We start from the raw sequence: 21,582 nt of genomic DNA, 5'->3' as shown, positions 1-21,582 counted from the left end.
CTGTCCTTACGACAGGGAACAACACAGGAAACATGCGCGCAGAGCTGGGGGCTGTCTGCTCTCACCCGCTGTGTCGGGCGCCCCTCTCCCTAACTTCCTCGTCCCCTCCGGCTCTCAGTAGCGGCTGCTTTGCTGGCCAGGTGTGCATTCGTAGTGCATGAGTATTTCAGTCAGCGTTTCCTACTGAAAACCAATAAATGGCATTTTGCTTTTACCTATCAGCCTGTTTGCTCATGTGAGCCCATCACCAAGAAATAAGTCACCTTTTTTCTTTCTGTTTTTAAATAATGAAAGTCCACTGTTTGGCTGTGTACGGCTGTGATACCTGTGGTTGTATCACCCAAAAAGCAACATGCCCAGGGCCAGTGCGGCTCCCCCGTGGCCCTCCCAGCCGCACCAACCTCCTGCACACCACGCTGCCCAAAGGGGACCACCAATGTGATCATCGTGTATGTACTTTTTTATTACGGTAAAGTACACAGAACAAAATTTACCCCCATAACCATTTTAAGTGCACAGTTCAGTGGCATTAAGCACATTCATCGCTGTGCAGACATCACCCCATCCATCTCCAGAACTCTCTGTCTTCCTAAACTGAAACCCTGCACCCGTCAAACACTAACTCCCCTTGGCCCCACCTCACCCAGCCCCACAACCATTCTATTTCCGACTCTACGAAGCTGATGACGCTAAGCACCTCATATAACGGAATCATACACAGTAGTACTGGTCTTACTGGGCCTGACTTCTTTCACTTAGCGTAATACATCTTAGGGGTTTGCTTTTTCTATCTTGCATAGACTACATTACATAAGTGTACAGTATAAAATAGGCTGCAGAAAATATTAATATTAAAAACAGTTCCCTGTAGAGCCTAAGCAAGCTTTCTGTGAAGCTGTTTTCTTTGACTTGGGACCCAAAGCCTCCTGTCCATACCCTAATGATTACTTTGGGAGCGGAGCAGGGCATGTTGACACTCTCTGGAGACGCTGTTAGTAGCTTTTTCATCCATGTGTAGCATGTGTCGTAATTCCCTTCCTTTTAAAGGCTAAACAATATTCCACTGAATGTGCACACCGTACTTTGTTTATTTGTAATACGCTGATGGATAGTGGGTTGTTTCCATCTTTTGGCTGCTGTAAGTCACATGCCACAAAACGGGGGTGTAAATGTCTCTGCAGTCCTGTTTGCAGTTCTTCTGTGCAGATCCCCAGACAGCACTGCGGGATCACACGGTGATGCTGGTTCCAGTTTCTGAGCAACGACCGTGACATCCACAGTCCCACATGCCCACCAACCATGCGCAGAGCTCTGACTTCCCACAGCCTCAGCGTTTTTGGTGTTTTCTGAGTTGTTGTTGTTGTAGGGTATTTGTTGTGTGTTTGCTAGAAGCCCTCCTAGTGGGTGTGAAGAAGTGCCTCATCGTGGTTTTGATTTGCATTTCCCTAAGGACTGTGGTGCTCAGGTCTTTCCATGCACTTATCACCCTGTGTATACCTTCCTGGAGAAATGTCTATTCAAGTCCTTTGCTCCTTTTTTAATATTTGATAAAGTTCTGTCACCATGTTCTTCGGAATTGCTTTGGTTGTCCTTAGTGCTCTGCTCTTCCGTAAGAGTTTTACTATCTGCTTATCCCATAACATAACCTCTTAGAATTTTTATTAGGATTGCACTGACTCTAAAAAATAATTTGAGAACAGATATTTTCACCATATAAAGAAATCCACAAACATAGAAATATCTATTAATTTATTTAGGTCTTCTTTAACATCTTTCGATAAGATTTTTTGCTCCCATATATTATTTCCATAAAGGTTTTACATTTGTTGGATTTATTCCAGCATACCTTAGGATGTGTAATTATTATGAAAGGTATTTTTAATTAGGTTTTCTGTTTATTGCTGTTATTTACTGATTTTCTATATTAATCCTATTTTCACCTTCCTTGATAAATTTCCTTATTTGAATTAATAATTTATCTTAAGATTCTACAGAATTTTTCAAGACAATATCATGTCAATAATGACTATTTTGTTTGTTTTTCTCAATCATTCCTTTTCTTCCCTAAAACTCTTCTATAGTGTTACTTATTATTAGCAATAAAAGTATTTAAACTGGCATCCCAATTTCAAACTTTTACTATTTTACCATTAAGTACAATGTTATCTGTAGGCTTAGGGTAGAGCCATTATCAGGCTAAGCAAGTTCCCTTCAGTTCTTAGTTTGCTTTTCAATCGTGAACGGTTATTGATTTTACTGAATGTGTTCTGTGCCTCTTTTGAGGTGCTCACTTGGTTTTATTCTCCTTAACTCTCCTATTAGGAATTACAATCATCAGTTTCCTAATGTTAAACCAAACTTGCATACCTGAAATAAATGCTTTTTGATGACGATCTTTTGTACACATGGCTGGATCCAGCTTAGTATTTTCAGGTTTACAAGTGTTCATGAATAAGAAGGGCCTGTAACGTTCCTTTCTCATATTATCCTTGATACTTTCAGTATCAAGATTATACTGGTCCCATAACATAAAACTGTGAAGGTTCCATCTCCAAATCTCCAGACCAATTTGTATGAAATTGGAGTTCTGCATTCTTTGAAGAAATACCCTGGAAACTCTCTGCACTTCATTTTGTTTTTATCAGAATGAGTCAGTAAAACTTTCATTTCTGGCAATATGGAGGTTGAGATATCCTTAATTCCTTCTGCCACAAAACATCTAAAATGCTAGATCAGATATTTCAAAGTCTCCCTGAAATCTGCTCTGTCTATTAACACTTGTAGTACACTGAATTTGGTGTTCCTCCTAGCACTGGCTTTTCCCAAATGTCTCGTTCTCTTCTGAGCCCCTGCTCATCTTCACATTCAAGAGCTTTTGCCCTGCCTGTTCTCTTCCCATCTCCCGCCTCTGGTGACAGTGACCTGGCTCTGGGGGAGGTGTCTCGGGAGCGTCGGTCCTGGCAGACATCTGTAAGTACTGACCGGACGCTCAAACGCCAGGACCCACATCCTCTTCTTCAGCCCAAAGCCAGCGTCCCTGTCGCTTGCTGACTGCAGCCCCCGCCTTCCTCCCCGGCACCTGGCCCTTTCTCTCACGTCCTTTGCCAGCTCGGCCACATGGTTTTAATTTTTGTTAAAACCACGTCAAAGGAGAATTTGAAGACCCCAGATATACTTAGATAATCGGAAATGCTAAATAAAATCAATTTCCTAACAGACGCAAAACTGGATAATATCCAATGGACAATAAAGTGAAATGTTCAGAGCTGTCTGATGTGTAGGGAGGAATCAATTACATCTCTATCAGACACCATTCATTTGCACTGCTCTCGGTTTCCTACCAGTGAACTCTGACCCTAAGGACGTGTAAAATGGCCAAGTCATCAGAAAATCACCAAAGCTGTGGGTCCTCTGCACAATGCGCAGGACCCCCTGACAGAGGACGCCCGGCGGAGGAACCCCGGGGTCTCCTGCGCCCATTTCCAAGTCCTGGACAATTTTTCCTGCACGAGAAAATTTATGTACATAAAATGAATTATTAAAGTAGGGACACAAAATATATGTACACACTAATTATAATTACACAATAATCCAAGGACAAATGTTGACAGGTAATTTGCAATGATATAAAATACACTGCAGGGTTAATTGGCTTTCTCTAAAATTGTCTCAATTAAAATTAAAATATTAATGAAAAACCGACAGAAGTCAAGATACACAGGAAAATCAGCCAAAATCATCAGCCTTGTGAGTATGCTTCATGCAAGCCAAGTAAGACACAGGAAAATTAAACATTAAGCATCCTGGAATACAGAGGTAGTCAGGAAGGGCTCATCCGTTGGTAGACATCATCTTGGAATCACAAGAAGGAAACTCTAAAGACCAGATTGGAAAAGATCTTTAAACAACCTTAAAGCCATTTAAGGCCAAAACAGCTACAAAGCAGAGAGGAGACGCCGGGAGAAAACACTGGGCCCCATACCTGTCGATGAAATCAGAACTGATTCAAGGAGGGATCATAGAGCCTCCCAGACCTGGGAAAAGACAAAGAACGCCCCCAAATTGACAACTAACTGCATTACTACTATGTGCCAGACAAAGGGCCAGTAAAACTAACAGATAGAGAGAAAGAGGAATCAGGGACATTGGTTCAAGATGCTGGATTAAACACATACCGGTACAAACGGGCCCAAATGACTTGTAAAGCAACAGGCCAAGTTCAAGCTCCATTTGGCCAACATTTCCTAGAGATCAGAAGAGTCACACTGTGACATCCTGACAAATGATTCTACAGACAAATAAACATGCATGTCAATGCCAAATAAATGTAAGAGTTTAACAGTCTGAACTCCAGCCCCTTGGCTGAGCTCTTTCCTACGGGTCTGTGGTGTGGGTCATAATTATGTAAAAAGCTCCGTAGTCAGCATTAAATTTGACATTTAATTTTACTTTCAAATAAAGTTCATTCCAACCAAGGGTGGACAGTTTTCAATCCCCCAAAAAAGTTTTAGAAAAGAGACTCTAATTGACAATGACTATTTCTATAAAATTGTTTCATGAAAATTGGAAGTCTTAGGGCCAGTTTAATTAAAATTACAATGACTTTAAAACCTAAACCTGGTGATTTTTTATTTCCTCACTACCAAAACTTTTCCCTATTTAACAAAGAGCCCTGAATTATGAGACATTTGTTGGTAATTTAATCATCATATAAAATAAAGCTTGAACTTTAGTTACCTATTAAACATAATACCTATTTTTACAACCCATACTGGTATAAGATAAAACAATTTCAATTTCAAAAAGTAAATAAACGAAGCTGGCTGCCTGTGCCCCTCTAATTTCTCACATCGCGTTGCTATAGACACCGTATAAAAGCACTCAGTCCACCCAAGCCTTACGGTGTCTCACAGAGGCTCGCACAGCTGCCACCCTGCGCACCTATTGTCACTGCTGCTGCAGCTGTTTCTTGGGAAATCTGCAACACACTGCATGGGGCGACTGAGCCCCTCAGAAACCCGTTGACAAGGTAAGCACTGCCAGCCCATTTCACAGACAGAGACACCGAAAAACGTGCCTGAAGGCCGAGGTCAGCAAGGAGAAGAGTCAGAATTTAAATCCAGGCCTAAAAGCTCACGATGTTGCCACTACACTACTGAGCAACGAGACACCTCGCCCAGGAGAAATCTCTCCTTTTCGATAAGTGGAGACAGGATGAAAGTGCTATGTAATAATAGTCCAATTCAAAGTATCGCACCATCAAAGGGGACCCGAGCAATGTCTTTTAAAAACACAGCTGCTATTTAAGAAAAACAGAGATGTTACTGAAGTTATAATTAATTCCCTCCGATATGCAACTGTATCAGAATGGAGACAAAATAAATGTCATTTCATGAAGTAAATGATTTTTAGTTCAAAATCTTCATAAACTCAAATAACTTTTAAATGAAATAAATATACTCTGTTCCTCAAAATAATACTTTAATGTCTTTCTCTGAGGTCCCATGTGCCAAGCTTCCAGGTCTGAAATCTTGGCTATCCTGGGGTCACCACGCCTCCCACAGAAGAGCGACGATTCCTAAAGGAAGCCTGAGTATAACAACCACCCCAGAATCGAATGTTTGAAACAGAATCATTCTTATCCATGTTGTTTCTCGGGGGAAAAACAGTGCTGCCGATTGGGGGAGGGGGGAGGGATTCTATTAATAACCTACTGAATGATTTTTTTTCTTGAAGGTGTTGGGAAAATCACATTAACACATAACAATAGTTAGTGAGATATGACTCCATCTTCTGTAATAAACACCAAGATCAAAACGCGACCCTGGGTGAATTTCCTTGAAAGGTCCCCAGCAGGAGTTTCCCTTTTGGACGTGATTTCCTCTGGCCACAAAAACCTGCGGAATATGCGCCTGTGCCACTGACACTAAGCAGTACTTCCTTAGTCACTCGTTCCAACAATTTATGGATGAGCAGCGGCAAAAACGAGCAAAAATAATGAAAGAACGCAATGAAAGCTCACGGAGGCCGCGCGGGACTTCCTAGTCGCCCTGCGTCTCTTTAGATGGAGGCCTGATACAAATTAGCCACTGCGGGGAAAAGTCATCTGCTCATAAAATACAGTACAAGGTCACTTTTATGTAAGTTTGCCAAAAGGGACATAAACCAGGACAATCTCAAACTGTGACACAGGATAGAAGCATATTAAAGCGATCTCTGTTCCTCCGCTATTGTGCGGCCGTGGTGCCCGGCTTTATGGGCTCCAAGCACCAGCACGGAGCTCTTCGTTTCCACCTGGTCAGTCTAATTAATTAAGAAAGGAAGTCACCGCAAATTTTGTACTTTTTGCTTTTATTATCAAGCACTCCGTTTGAAGTTATAGGAGTTAACCTCTTAATCCTTCAGAGCGTGTGCTATGTTCTGGACATTTCGGGATGTCTGGATGGTTTGGGTAATTGGTCAGGATGTTGCTGTCACTTATGTTAAATTTTATGCTATGATTTCAAATCAAAGATGGGCGTTAAGGTGAGGCACAGTATTAAGTTCCTCCCACAAACATTTTTGGTTTAGGAATTAATCTGTCACTGAGGAGATTTTAGTCACTTTCGTTCAGTTGTTGAGTTTTTGTCCTCATAACATTTTAATGTAAAAGTTAAAAAATAATATGAAACAAACATGTTGTTTACTCCCATTCAAACCCTGGCCAGAGTTTCAACCTCTGGGTTCCTCATGAGACCGGAAAACTCTCTGCCATCCCCCAGATAACCCAGAGGTCTTGGAGGCAGCGGGCAGCTAAGCGGCAGTTTGACGGGGACAGCAGTGCGGCAGCCCGGAGACCCTCAGACTGGGGCACATGGCTGAGTGGCCAACGCACAAACTGCGGGGAAAGTGTCTCTGCCACAAAACACTTACCAGCAAACGCAACCTTTTTATCAGGGTTGAAACATTAAGGTGTAGGCGTGCGGTCAGGTTCAAACTCATATGGACATAAACGATGTTCGATACACTCCATATATGTGACAGCAAAGTCATCTACATTTGGTAAACATTCAACTGGTAACAGTAAGTTAGAGTTCCAAGATAAAACAAACAAACAAAAATTGCGTTATCAAAACCATTCACATTCTCCTACCCTGAGAATTATAAAGACGAGAAACAAGGCGGAGACGGTGCCGCTAAAACAGAAACATACGCCATGGTAAGGCGAAAGAAGAAAGGCTACTTGAGGCCCTTAAAAGGACATGGCCAACCCCGCAGGCCCAAAATGTCCTGTTTGAATTAACATAGAGGCTTAATTAAAAACTAAGCAGAGAATTCTGCTTAATTTGACTTTCAGTCCAAGGCCTGCGCCCGCCGGTGGCTAGCGACCAATTTCCGCATCTCGGCACAACATGCGAGCGGCTGTTTTAAAATCGATCGCCCAGGGGAATCACTGGGAGGACGCGGGGCCATATGCCTTTTGGGGACTCCACCAGACGTAGACACAGTAAAACAGCACCAGGAGGGTGGCCGCGGAATGTAGAGGGACTTTAACTCCACTGCATTCCAAGTTTGTCATTACTCAAATTATTGCCGATCTACCAATTAGAGGTGTTTCCAAGCTCTCTGCAGTATCGCTGGGAACTAATGTGTCAGACGTAACCAATGAGAAAGAGCTTCAAAGGAACATACACAGATCTGTGCTCACTGGCCAGCTGTGTGAAGGAGGCAGCGTGTCCGTGAAGCAGCAGAGCTAGTGACTGACATGGCCGGTGGCACCGTGTAAACAACCTGAGGTCGTAACGTGACTTTGACTCTGCACAGTAAACACCTGTCACACAAAGGTACAACCGTGTGCTTTACACACATACATTTCACTGTAGTGCGAACAGTCCTTGCAAACGTTACATCATTCATTCAAATTGAAAATATGGATATTTTTAAATAACATCATGATCCCTTAGTATTAAAGCTTTCCAAACATTTCTAACAAGGTCTAGAATGCACCTTGTCTTCAAGCAGGTTTGATTCGCTTCAGTCCAGGCCATTTCAAAATGGGAATAACAATTTGGACTCTTAAAACTGCCTAAGGTAATAAGTGAACAACTGAGAACTAACTGTTATACTGAGTTGCTTTCGAGCAATCCCACACAACATTCTAGAATACATATTGGTCAGATGCACTGAGCCCTGGGTTAGTGGCAGTAACAGCCACCATTTACTGAGCTGCGTCCTGTGCTATGTGTTTGCTTCCATGAAGAATCTCCTCTCATGTCATCCACCAAGGTAACTCTCATTACTGTGCCCATTTTACAGAAAGAAAACTTGAGGCGGTATGACTCTCACTGCTTTCTGCGGGTCCCTGCCCCGAGCTATGACCCCTCGCCCTCCTCCTTGAACAGCACTAAGGACCCAGTTTTCCGTTTGGTTTCTACAACCTCCGTTCACTCCATAACTACGGATCCAGACGAGCGGGAACCTCCCAGTGCTGGCTGCCTTCTCGCCCGCTTCTTCAATTCTTGGTTGTGTCTGGGAATTACTCCGACTGGTCATGCCAACGGTACCCTACCATTCACTGCGTCAGTCCCCTTTGCTCACGAAATAGAGCTGGTGACCCTCAGGAATTCTGAGGCGAGTAACAGAGGCAAAGATGAGCTGAGAAGAGAATATTCAATCGCGGGTAGAGGGACTCGAAGTGAACAATGTGGAGGGAAGAATGCTGTACAACTGTAGGCGCGAAGAATCTTTAATAACCTCATATCCCTCCTCGAGCTGATTTTCCCTTTGCCCTTAACCTACGAGAGGAAACACGAGAATACTGACATGTCGCTAGGTTTCTGTGTCAGTTTCTTTTTTTAATTCTAGAGATAGTTGCTAATTCTGCTCCAATCAAGTCAGCCAAGTCCCTTTCTAGTTGGTTGGTTCACAAGAAGGGAGGACAATCATTGGCAGGCAGGGAGTTGTCCATATTACACACTGGTTTTTTAAATCTATTTAATAACTAGATTTTGGTAAAAAGCATAAGCTGGGTGCCACCTATGATACCAAATGTGAAAACAGATTTCACACTGAGCTTTCGGGCTGCTTGGGCACATGGTGAGGGGCACCAGGCATGCAGACAGGAAGAGAGGACGTGGCGACCTCAGGGCCATATGTGGAAACACTCATTTAACAAGAGCCACGTGCGTGACTGGCTAGCATGGTGGTGCCGCTCCAAAACACAGGGTTTCGCCTTGCGTGGCGCACGTCCTCCTTGCCCAGGTGACATGTTTAAACTCTGTGCTTTTATCTCTGAATTGAACTGAAACAGTAGATGAGAGAACCCTTCTCAAGAACCCTTGCCCACTCCCTGCTGTCTAGAGCGTAAGACCAACGGAACTGGCGGAGGGTGCAGGCCTGCAGGACGTGACCCCGCTGAGCCTCTGACCTTCACCTTCTGGATCTATAGCACGCACAGCCAGTCCCTGAGCTGGTCAGAATCATGCCTGCAAGGCCATCACTCAGGTGAAAGCCTGCTCACCCTTCAAGGCCCAGCTCGAGTACAGGCGGGGGCCCGGCGGTCGGGCGCCCACTCCTCACGTCCCTGCCACCGTGTGCTGTCCCTGGGCTCTCTGATCTCGTCCTCTGGCACACTGAAGGCAGGAGCCCTGTCTTTTCAGGTCTGTCCCCAGGAAGCTCTTCTAACAGCATAACAATTAGTACTTAGTAAGTGCTTAGTAAACCTCTGCCAAGTGAGTGAATATCTATCAAAAGGCTCAAAATGCCCACAGAAACTGCTTTCCCAAGTGTCTCCAGGGACCCCATTTCCGCTCGGCGCTTACCCACAGCCCCTCATGAACGTGATGTTTTACAAGCCACTCCCTTAGACACTCTCGCTTTTGGCTTCCAGGAGGTCATCCTGCCTTTGTCCCCACGCCATCTGACAGCCCCGCTCCAAATCCTTCCTCTCTGCCTCTCTCCCTTTCTGTCCTCGGCCACCTCACCCACCTTGCTGGCTGTCCTCACGCTCCCCACAGCATTGACATGTTTAGAACACAAGCACTCTGGGACGGGTACTAGTTCTGCAGTTGTACACGTGTGGTTCACAGACACTTTAATATAGTTAGTAGCTGTGGACCTCAGTTTTCTCCTTACAAAAGGAGGGTTTGAGCTAAACCCCTTTCAGCAACAAAACGTCCTATAATTTCTTCAAGAAATTATGAACAAAGAGCTTTTTAAACTAAAAATATGTAATTTTTCACATTAGATAAATGACTTAAATAAGTTAAACACATCGTGATAAAAAACAAGTCCAATATGTAAAAGCCAGTTTTGTCAACATCGGGTTGGCTGCCAAACATAATCACCCATTCTGATCTTGGTATTTACTAGATATGAAATCAACTGCTGGTTTCCCGCTGCACACTGACAAAGTACGGAGTGCCATCTAGAAAACAGGAAAGGGACTCTGCTGAAACAGCACTGTCACAGTCACCTCACTGGTTTGTTCACGGAACCCTTCAGTGGACAGGTCTAAAATGCGCTATACGTAAGGTTTGAAATGGGAAGAGTTGGGAAAATGGTAGCCTAAACAAGTTCCCTAAGAACACAGCAAGGTATATGAAGTAAGTACACACACTGCCTACAGCTTCCCATGCCAGATTTATTTAACTGGCCTGACAGTGTTATTTAGTAAGATAGTCCCCCTTATACTCCATATATCACAATATGAATGGAACTAAACATTTAAAAGGTAGCATCTATAAATAAACTGTAATACTAGAACTATTTTGTCAAGTTTAAAAGGCACCCAAAAAGTATTAGCTACTTATATCTTTGCATTATATTCCAAAAAATTATAGCAAAGAACTCCACAAACTACAAATAGAAACTCTATCCCTTTCACTTTAAAATGTTGTGCTCAAGGGTAGGTGAAGTGCTCCCGCTTGGAGTCTGGACTCATTAAGATGCTCTTACAGAGTCTACTGCTTGGCACACCTCCAACCCCTACCCCTCCTCACCTAGCGTCACCAGATGACAATACCGTGCCACCTGACAACGTAAGAGACAGGTCTGATTGTACATACAGTCCCAAAAACACTGGCTGTGAAATCACTTTCACATCAAGACATACTTTCAGATTTGTAGAATGTCATGGCAGGCTTTAAATGAGACAGCCTACGAGAGGAACAGTAGCTGTCACACTGGATTTATCCACGCCACACAAGCATACCCCACCACGTTTGCACAGACCGTAAAAGCATTCAAGGGCTGAAAGGTGCCTTTCGCCCTGTGTGCCGGCAAAGGCGTCCAATGAGCAATATCACTAACCTAACTGTTGACAAGAAGCCGAGAGTAAACCTTTTCCATTGCCGTCAAATGGTGTTTACGCCGACTTTGTACAGTTCAGCAGAATGACATTTCCTTCTTCGTGGAACTCATTGAATTCCACAACACGGTGCACTCACCTTCTTCAAACCAGCGAAGCCTTCGGACTCCAGGAAGAAGAACGCAAAGGGCATCAACACGAACAAGCACAGGTTGGAGAAGAGGGAAGCGAGGTTCCACAGACCTGCAGAGGGCGACACGGCAGCGGAGGGTCAGACCCCAGGCCTCGCCTAAGGAGCCACCACGCCAAGGCGTATTAGTTACACTTTGTAACAGTAAAAAGAAACAAACTTGGAGAACAAATGGCCGACACTTAAGAAGTCAGAGGCAATGACCTATTTATTCAAATTTTGTGTAACGTTGTAACACATACCTATTGGTAAAAGCCAACAGAGAAATGAATTATTTTTTCTCATGCCCTAAAATAAATTCACTAAAGATATGACCTGTGCGGAGAGCCAAAGACACAGCCTCTTTAGACATATTGGCACCTGAATATTTAAATTAGAGCCACTAGCATTTATTGAGCACTTAATAAATGCCAGATACTCTACTAAACATTTTACATGCATAATCTCGTTTAATTTAAGCCTCATAAAAACTCTAAAACTAATAATTAGCATTTATTGAGCCCTTACGTGCCAAGCGCCCTTCCAAGTGATTTACAGATCTGATACAAACTCATTTACTCTCCACAGCGGCCCCCGCTCACACAGCGTGCCAAGGCTGCAGAGCCTGCCAGCAGCCGCGCCAACTCCTGCCATTTTTAAAAACCAGCACATCACCGGAGTTTTAGTGAGCAGTTCCAGGTGGGGAAGGAAAAGGAAGAGAGGCAGGCAGGCAGGCCCACATACCTTTTTCCCTCTCGGGCACATCCTGCGCTCTTTTATGGGACCACAGTAAAGAGCGACTAAGATGATAAGAATAGATTTAGAAAAACAGAGCTTTAGGCGTGTCATTGAGATAGTATTTGGCCCAATAGCTCACGCTTTTTAAAGGTAAAACACTAAAAGTTAAAACTGATTTTCAAAATGATGGCTATAATCTGTATAAATTTATGAAACCAAGAATCATGCTAAGTATAAATCCAACGTACTACATGCAATTATAATTCCATACCTTTGTCTTATTAGGGAGACCACTTCATGGGCGGTGCAGATGCCCGACCACTGCAGTGTACACCTGAAGCTGAAGCTGCATAACACTGAAGGCCAACTACAATCTATCTATATATAGTCACAGGATGTGGAGCACAGCATAGGGAAGATAGTCCATGGAACTGTAACAGCTACATACGATGTCAGAGGGGTAGTAGATGGGGGAGCGGGGTTAGCGATCTGTGAGGGGTGTGAAAAAAGAAAGCGGGAACTGATGTCCTTCCAACGCCCCTCCTGGCCAGGCTGGAGGGACAGGGAGCAGCAGACACCAAGCGTCTGCCCTCACAGCGCTAACACTTCAGGTGCAGAAAGCACACAGCCTCTCAGGGACCACGGTACGCGAGGCCTGACTGCACTGCTTACACATGAACATGTATGTTTCAGAGTCGCCCTAAATCCTTTTTGGAACAGCACGGAGTACAAGCAAAAAGAGCGAATGTAGCACTGCGCAGGCTACCTGGAGAATTCCCTTCCTTGAGTAGGTGAGGCGGAGTCAGAGGCAAAAGCACTTTACAGTTTCTTATTCAAAAATTTAGACAGAGTTAATGAATTTTACCATATATTCATCTTAGCAGGAAATAAAATGTTTCACAATCTTTTTAGAAAACGTCTTACACCTTTCAATGGAAAAACTTTAATTTGAACTTTTTAAAATAAAAATTGTTCCAAAGTACTTGTCTACTTTCCAGCCTGCAAACATCTTAACCCTTCTCTTCATTCAAAGGGGTCATGATTAGTCAACTGTTTTCCTCTGAGCACCTAGGATGTGGGTAAGAGCACAACCTAGATTTTCAGAGAGACCAGGGTTCAAGTTCTGTCTGCGTCTCCATGTGACAGCCTTGCTAAGTCACAGGCTCTTACCTGTAAAGCAAAGGCTGAGGACCCTGTCTATAGGTGGTCGTGAGAATTCAGTGAATATATATATTCCTGGACTCCACATTCTATTGATTTGATCTGTTTGTCTGTCTATGCTGATATCACGTGGTCTCGATGACTACGGCTTTCACACAGTCTTGGAGTCCAGTACTAAGGCCTCCAATTTTGTTCTCTTTCAAAGTTGTTTCGGAAATTCTAAGTTTTTTGAATTCCCATCTGCATTTTAGATCAGCTTTTCAATTTCTACAAAAAAGCCTGCTGGTGTTTCGAGTAGCATTGTGTTGACTCTGCGGACATTCGAATAGCATTGTGTTGGCTCCATTGGGGGAGAACTGACGTCTTCACAGTATTATCCTCTAATTCATGACCACGATGGAGCTCTCCATCTACTGTGGTACTCTTTAATTTTTCTCAGCAGTGTTTTGTACTTTACAGTATACACCTAGGTCCACACATCCCTAAGTATTTCACATTTTTTATACTACTGTCCATAAATGGCATTGGATCTTAAATCAATTTCCAATTTTTTCATTGCTAGTATACAGAAATGCAACTGCATTTGTATGTATATTGATCTTGGATCCTGCAACCCTGAAAAATTCACTTGTTGGTTCTCATAGCTTTTCTTAATAATAAGTCCCATAAGAATTTCTATAGACAATCATGTCACCTGTTAATAAAGCGTTTCCCTTTTCCCTTTCCAACCTGAGTGTTTTGTTTTGTTTTTTTAATTACCAGAATAATGTTGCACAGAAGTGGTACGAGGGGGCATCCTTACTTTGTTCCCATCCCAGGACAAGCATTCAGTCTTTCATTGTTAAGTCTGATGTTACCTGCAGGGTTTTCATAAATGCTCTTGTTAGGATGAGAAAAATGCCCTTTCGTGCCTAGATGGCTCAGAGATTTTATCAGTAATGGACACTGAATTTTGTCAGATGCTTTTCTGCATATATTGTGATGAACATATGTCATTTTTAGCATGGGAATATGGTAAATTACTTTCACTGAGTGTTTTTTTTTAAGTCATGATGTATTATTTTCCTTTTTACATATTGTTATATTTGATTTGCTGAAACTTTTATTTATTATTTATGCATCTATCTTCATGAGGGATAGTGGTCTGTAGTTTTCATGTAATGTCTGTCTGGTTTTGGTATCAGGGTAATGCCAGCCTCAATGAGTTAGGAAATATTCCCTCATTTTCAATATTCTAAAAATGTCTGTAGAATTGTATTATTTCTTCCTTAAATATTTTGTAGAACTGACCGTAAAGACCTCTTGGCCTGAAGCTTTATTTGTGAGAATGTTTGTAACATTTCCACAATGTCTGACAGGGCTTCAGTAATTCTTGCCTTTCAAGGAATTTTTCCATTTCTCTAAATTGCTGAATTTATTGACATAAAGCTATTCATAATATACACTAACTATCCTTTTAATAGATGTAGACTGTATAGTGAACTCACCTCTCTCATTCCTGATGTTGGCAACTGATGTCTTCTCTTTTTTGCTTATCAATTTTATCAATCTTCTCACTGATTTTCTCAGTATTTCTTCTGTTTTCCATTTCACTGATTTCTCCTTATCTTTTTTTTTTATTTCTCATCTTCTTACTTTGGGATTAATTTGCTCTCCTTTTTCTAGTTTCTTAAGGTAGAAACTGTGCAAACTAATTTGAGACCTTTATTTTTTCTAAAACAGTGTTACAAACATTCTGAACTGTTTTTGTTTTGTTTTTTTATTTATACTCAGTTCAAAATACTTTCAAATTTTGCTTTTGATTTTTTTATTTTTTTTTGACCTATGAGTTATTGTGAAGTATGTTATTTAGTTACCAGGGATTTTCCAGATGTTTCTGTCACTAATTTTCTGTTTAATTTCATCATCATTAAAAAACATATCTTGTATGACTTAAATCCTTCTAAAAGTATAGACTTATTTTATGGCCTAGAATATGGTTCTCTTAATAACTGTTCCCAGGATACTTGAAAATGTGTATTGTACTATTGTTGGGCAGAGTGTTCTAATAAATGACGCCAAGCTGGTTAAGAGTGTTATTCAAGTCTTCTGCAGTCTCAATTTCTTCCTGTCTACTTGTTCTATCAATTATTGAAAAGAGGAAATCAATATATCCGAATATAATTTAGATTTTGACTATTAATCCCTTCATTTCTGTAAGTTTTTGCTTCGTGTACTTAACAGCTCTTTATTATGTCGATAGATGTTTATTATCACGTTCGTTTGACGAATGAATCCCTTCTTCATTACGAAACAATCTTTATTCCTTACCCTTTTCTGACGATAATATAGAATTGGCATGGCATATCTTTTTTCCCCTATTACTGTTAACCTATTTGTGTCTTCATATTGAAAGTGGGTTTCTAGGAGGCTGCATATACTTGTCGTCCTTTTTTATTCAATCTGATAATCCCTGCCTTTTGATTGGGGTGTTTAGACCACAGATGTTTACTGATATGGTCAGGTTTAAGTCTATCAATTTGCTCTTTGTTTTCTATCCATCCTTGTTCTGTCCTTCCTTTTTCTTCTTTTTCTATGCTCCTTTGTTTTAACTATTTTTTATGGTTCCACTTTGTTTCCTTTGTTTGCTCACTGACTACCCTACCCCACTGAGCTATTTTAGGGTTTTTAGGTCTAGAATATACACTGTAATTCATCGCAGTCCACCTTCGAGTGCTGTCACAACAGTGCAAGCGCAGCATCAGAACCTTGTAACAGTGTTTTCCATTTCTTTCCTCCCGTCTTTGTGCTACTGTCATACATTTTACTTGCATGTGTTACAAACCTCACAATATATTGTTACTTTTTTTATTTAAACTAATTATCTTTTAATAACATATAATAAAGACTCTTTTATGTTTACCCACAAATTCCCACTTCTAGTGCACTCCATTGTTTTGTAGTCCAGACTTCTAGGTCCTACCAACTTGCCTCCACTTACGTTTTGTAGCACAGGTCTGCCGGTGATGAACTTGGACCTTTGAGATGTCTGACGCTGTCTATATTCTCACTGGATCTAGGTTGGCACAGTGTTCCTTTCAGTGTTTTAAAAATGTTGTCTCACTACATTTGGCTTTTTTCCCCCACAAGAAATACGCTGTTTTTATCATTGCTCCTCTCTACTTTACATGGTTTTTTCTCTGAATGCTTTTAAGATTTCCTCTTTTGCTGGTTTTCAACAATTCAATGATATGTCTTGGTACAGTTTTCTTCACATTTCTTCAACAGTCTTGACCCAGTTGATGATGTCTCTTGGTAGTCTCTTCCACACAGGGCTTTCTACACACAGGGCTGGTTGAGCTTCTTGGATCAATGGGTTTATAGGTTTCACCTAATCTTGACATTTTTCTGCCATTAATTTTTTAAATGTTTTTTCTTAACCGTCCCTCCTTCCGAAACATCATATCACTGATGTCCTGCTCAGATTTTCTGTCATTCTGTCAGTTTTTTCTCTGGGTATTTCTCTTTTGGATAGTTTTCACCACTGTGTCTTCAAGTTCACTGATTTCTTCTGCAGTGTTTTATCTGCTTTTATCCCATCCAATAAATTTTCATGTCAGACATTATAGGTTTCATGTCTAAAAGTCGGATTTGGTTCTTTTTTATAACTTTCATGTCTCAATATGCTCTATCTTTCCTCTAGCTTCTGGAACACATAGTTATTAAAAATGTTTTCATGTTCTTGTCTACTAATTCTGAATCTGTGTCAACTGTGAGTCAGTTTTAATTGATTTTTCTCCCCGTTATGGGCTGTGCTTTCCAGCGCTGTACTCAGCTGCACACTTCATGTAGGCAGTGTGGACCCCAAAAGACACCCACACCTAATCCCTAGACTCTGTGGATACATTGTTACATGGCGTCTTAGTTTTCTACAGCTGCTGTAACAAAGTATCACAAACAGGGGGGCAGACATTTTTTCTCTCACAGTTCTAGAGATGTGAAAGTCCAAAACCAAGGTGTCATCAGGGCCACGCCCCTCCTGAAGGCTCTGGGGCAGAACCCTTCTTTACGTCCTCTGGTGGGTGCCACAGGGTTTGGCATTCATTCGTTGGCTTGTCTGAGCATCATTCCCTGCCTTTGTCTCGATGTCGCCCTCTCCCTCTGTGTCTGTGTCTCTATCTTCTCATAAGGACACTAGTAATTGGATTAGAGCCCACCCTACTCCAGTATGACCTCATCTTAACGAATTCCATCTGCAAAGAAATTATTTCCAAATAACGTCACCTTCTGAGGGTCTAGGTAGACATGAATTTGAGAGATGGGGGAAGACACTATTCAACGCAATATATGTGGCAAAAAGGACTCTGCAATGCAGATATAACCAAGGTCAAGGACCTTAACGAAGAGACAGGGAGATCATCCTGAATTGACTGACCCACCAGGTGGGGCTTTAAGAGCAGAGAATTTCTCCTGCTGGAGTCAGAAAGATGCAGCACAAGAGCAAGTAAGGGAGAAACTCGACCCACCTTTGCTGGAAAACATGAGAAAAGTGGCAGCAGCCTCTAAGACAAAGACTGGCACCTGGCTGACAGCCAGCAAGAAGACGGGGGCCTCGGTCGGACAACCGACACAGAGCTAAGTTCAGCCAATAACCAGAAGGGGCTCCAAGCGGATTCTTTCCCAAAGCCTCCAGGAAGGAACGCAACCCTGTGAAAACCTTCATTTCTGCTCCTGACCTTTTTTCTCCCCAAAAAGAGAACATTCGTTTAATAAGATTTCATTACGGGGAATGTTTAAATGAGAATATGACAGCCATTTACTCTATCCATCTGCATAAAACAAAATGTTCGGCTGAGCTTCTGATCATTTCTAAGACACTAAAACAGGACTGAGCACCTCTGTGTTTGCATTTATTTGTGTGCACATGTACACCCAAGCCTTCTTAACACACCCAACTCCGAGCAAACACCGAATGTACATGTACTCCGTGCACTACAATGTCCTCCAACAAGACAAGGTACCCACACTGACGGGAAGACCCACCCAGTCCTGCTGGCAGATGTCTGAGTGAGTGGCACTTTCTCTGACCAGCCAGCTAAATATGACCTGGAAAAAGGGCTTCACCTCCACTGCTCTCATGTATGAAACAGGCTAGAACCTAACTGCTAGGGCTTTCATGGAGAACAAAAGAGAAATAACACTGGTAAACAAAGGTCAGTGCCTCTCCCCACCTTGTCTCAACATAATGCAAATGGTCCAAAAAGCTGAGAAATTCTAATGCACGCCAGCAATTAAACCAGATAAAGACAAGAAAGTGATGTGAGTTACAGCTAAAATTCATTCTCAACCCTTTCCTTAAAAAATCATTCTTATTAATTACACCAAGACAAGCTTATACAACGAAAACCTGTATATAGACATGATATTAAAAATATATAAAAACAATGACCAAAAAAACATAGAAAAAAATTGCAAAGAAATACACCAAATTATTAACAATGTGAATACAGTGAAATTACAGATGATTTTTTTCTTCCTACTTTTCTGCATATTCTAAGTTTTCTTTAAGGAGCACATGAAGACCCTTAAAAATCATGAAACATATTTAAAGCCCCTTGTGAAACAAAGTTCTCCACACCCCATGTCATAGAACCTCCCTGCAGAATGTGTAAGGGCCGAGGACAGAAAGCTGCACTGAGGTACAGATGCCAGCTGGGCCCCTCGGCCCCATCACCCACTCCATCACTAGTCTCCCTGAATGCACAATTCAGACTCCAGCCTCAGTAAAATCGCATGTTACCAGTGGCAGGGAGCTTCAAAGGCCACTCTCAGATAGTCGCAAACACATATATATACCCTTGAATGCTCAGAGCCCACTGTACTTTATAATGGGGTGGGGGGAACTTTTTATCTAGTTTTTGCAATTTGAAATAATCACCTATCAGTCCTAGCACAGGAGACTTTTTTATTGTTGTTATTGACCTATAAATATACATGCTTCCAGAATTGATCTTTCTGATCATACATGTATGTCCCTTTCATGCAGTGAAAACTGCAAATTCAAATTGTTCTCTGCAGTCAAATGTTAAGATATAAAACTCTGCCTTAGGCAAAAGCTCACACATCAGTAAAAGTACCTACTCTGACTAACCAACACATGGAAAACAAAGACAGTTATGAAAAGCTCATGAAAGGAATCTGTACCGACAGATACTTGTAAGCAGCAAAGTCTGCTGAGCAAGTGAGGAAAACAACAGGATAATCACAAAGGTTCTGAACACCGACTCCTTTGGTTTGTCAGGAAATGTGATGCTGTCTTTTATGTACTGAACTTTATAAATACATATTACATGAAATTTAACATTTTGTACCTTCCCCTACTGCCTTTTTCTGGGAGATTCAACCTGACTGCTGGTGGTTTTGCCAACCACAGTCGTAGGAAGGGTTACGATGTAATGTAGCACCTCCCTGTACAGTCAGGCATATACCCAGTCATGACCAGACATTGTAGGCACTGACGGGCCATATATTCGACAGTGGTCCCGTACAATGATAACGGACTTGAAAACTTCCTGTCACCTAGTGACCTTGTAGCTGCGGTAAGGTCATCATAGTCATCATGATGTCACAGCGCGTCGCGTGGTCACGTGTTAGTGGTGCCGCTGACGGTGTGTAAGTGTAGCGACACGACTGTGTACAGTAGTAACACTTGATAGTAACAAACGACCATGGTGTATACACTTACTACACTAAACTTAGTGACTTTAGAGGGTACCCTTCCGACTTACACAGGAAAGTCCGCTGTAAAACAGCAGCTGTGACGCGGGCAGCGGCCCCATGCATCTCGTGTTCACAGGGCTCTTGGTCGCATCTCTTGTGCCTGATTCATTTACTGCTGCTGTGTCCAGTGACACGGCGCACAGGCGTGTGGCCCAGGAGTGGTAAGCTGTGCCTTAGCCCCGGTGTGCAGCAGGCTATTCCATCCAGGTTTGAGTACATGCCTCTATGACGGTCGCACAACAATGAAAAGGAAATTGCCTAGCGACGCATTACTTAGAACATATACCCCGTCGGTACGCTGCATGTGACTGGATTGGTTTTTACAAAAAATATTCACTTAACACTAAGAATTTAAGAGTTGATGGTCTTATCCTACCTAATAGGATAATCATCCATATAAATAACTAGCTCTTTTCAAAATCTAACCAATTAAATGCAAACATAAGTTTATTAACCAGAATAAATGGTAAAGTTTTAGACTTAGCTTACGCTAATTTAATTATCGAATTTGCAACATACAGAAAGTTAAAGTTACTATGAAAAGAACAACTAAAATATAGAAAAATAACAGATCTAACATAAATTCCTAAGTAGTAATTATGTTCTTAGCAACTGTCTAAAACTCAGTAAGTTTCCGGTATTTTACATACATCAGACACACCCCTAAGAATATTCTATAATTTTGATAAAACATTCCTAAATTAAAAACAAGGTCTAATACACATTACTACCACTGCCTTTATTTTATTATATATTATTACATATTAATTTGTAAAATAAAAAGAAGTACTAACCAAATTTCTGTACTTCAGAAAGTTAAAATTACATGCTTCAATACAGTAGAAAAACCTTAAAAATTCAGAGACCTTGTCTAAATCAGTATCAATGACAACCTTTTTTGAAAGATATCCAATGCCTATCCCCAGAAGAGGTACCTGAACTTAAACAAAGATTATTTAATAATCCCAGAATACTTAGTTAAAACCAAACCGCACTACACCAAACTGAATTAATTGCCAGGTCACCACAGGATACATTGACTTATAGTGCCATCTGCTGGAGTCACAAAATATTTCAAAATACTATGCATCACAGAGCAAAAACTTCATATATTTAATAAAGAAAATTAATCCAAGTTCAGCTATATTCAGTAACTCCCAAAATGTCAAAATTAAGCTAAAACAAATATTTCAGTGCAATTGAGAATCTAATCCAATGTCAAAAAGTGACTAATAAAATAAAATAATTCTACCAAGAAAGCATAAGCCTTAGAAGAAAGACCACAAGTTCCCTTTGGAATAGTGGTAAGAACTTGAGTTCTAGAATAGCTTCGGCTTATTTATTTAGAAGAAAAACAAATGAACAGTTTTTGCAAAGAGTGAAACTTTTTATCTTAATATAACTTTTTTCTTATAACAAAAAAGCAATGCATGTCCACTGTAGAAATATGCAGTGCAAATCCCAAAAT

The 21,582-nt window shown here is 41.4% G+C and overlaps 1 protein-coding gene across 8 annotated transcripts in view; it reads right to left on the bottom strand.

Moving 5' to 3' along the window:
- LMBR1 (limb development membrane protein 1) overlaps positions 1-21,582 on the bottom strand; it is a 116,737-nt gene that overhangs the window by 70,401 nt on the left and 24,754 nt on the right. For all 8 annotated transcript variants that reach the window (XM_074315038.2, XM_074315035.2, XM_074315034.2 and 5 more), the window contains one exon: positions 11,427-11,530. In XM_074315038.2, the coding sequence (XP_074171139.1) occupies positions 11,427-11,530 (104 nt within the window). The remainder of the gene's footprint in view (positions 1-11,426; positions 11,531-21,582) is intronic.

This window comes from Rhinolophus sinicus, chromosome 8 (genome assembly GCF_057876585.1).
Source record: "Rhinolophus sinicus isolate RSI-liver-muscle chromosome 8, RSI-T2T, whole genome shotgun sequence".
NCBI classification, from domain to species: domain Eukaryota; kingdom Metazoa; phylum Chordata; class Mammalia; order Chiroptera; family Rhinolophidae; genus Rhinolophus; species Rhinolophus sinicus.
This window is presented reverse-complemented; position numbering and strand designations above follow the sequence as displayed.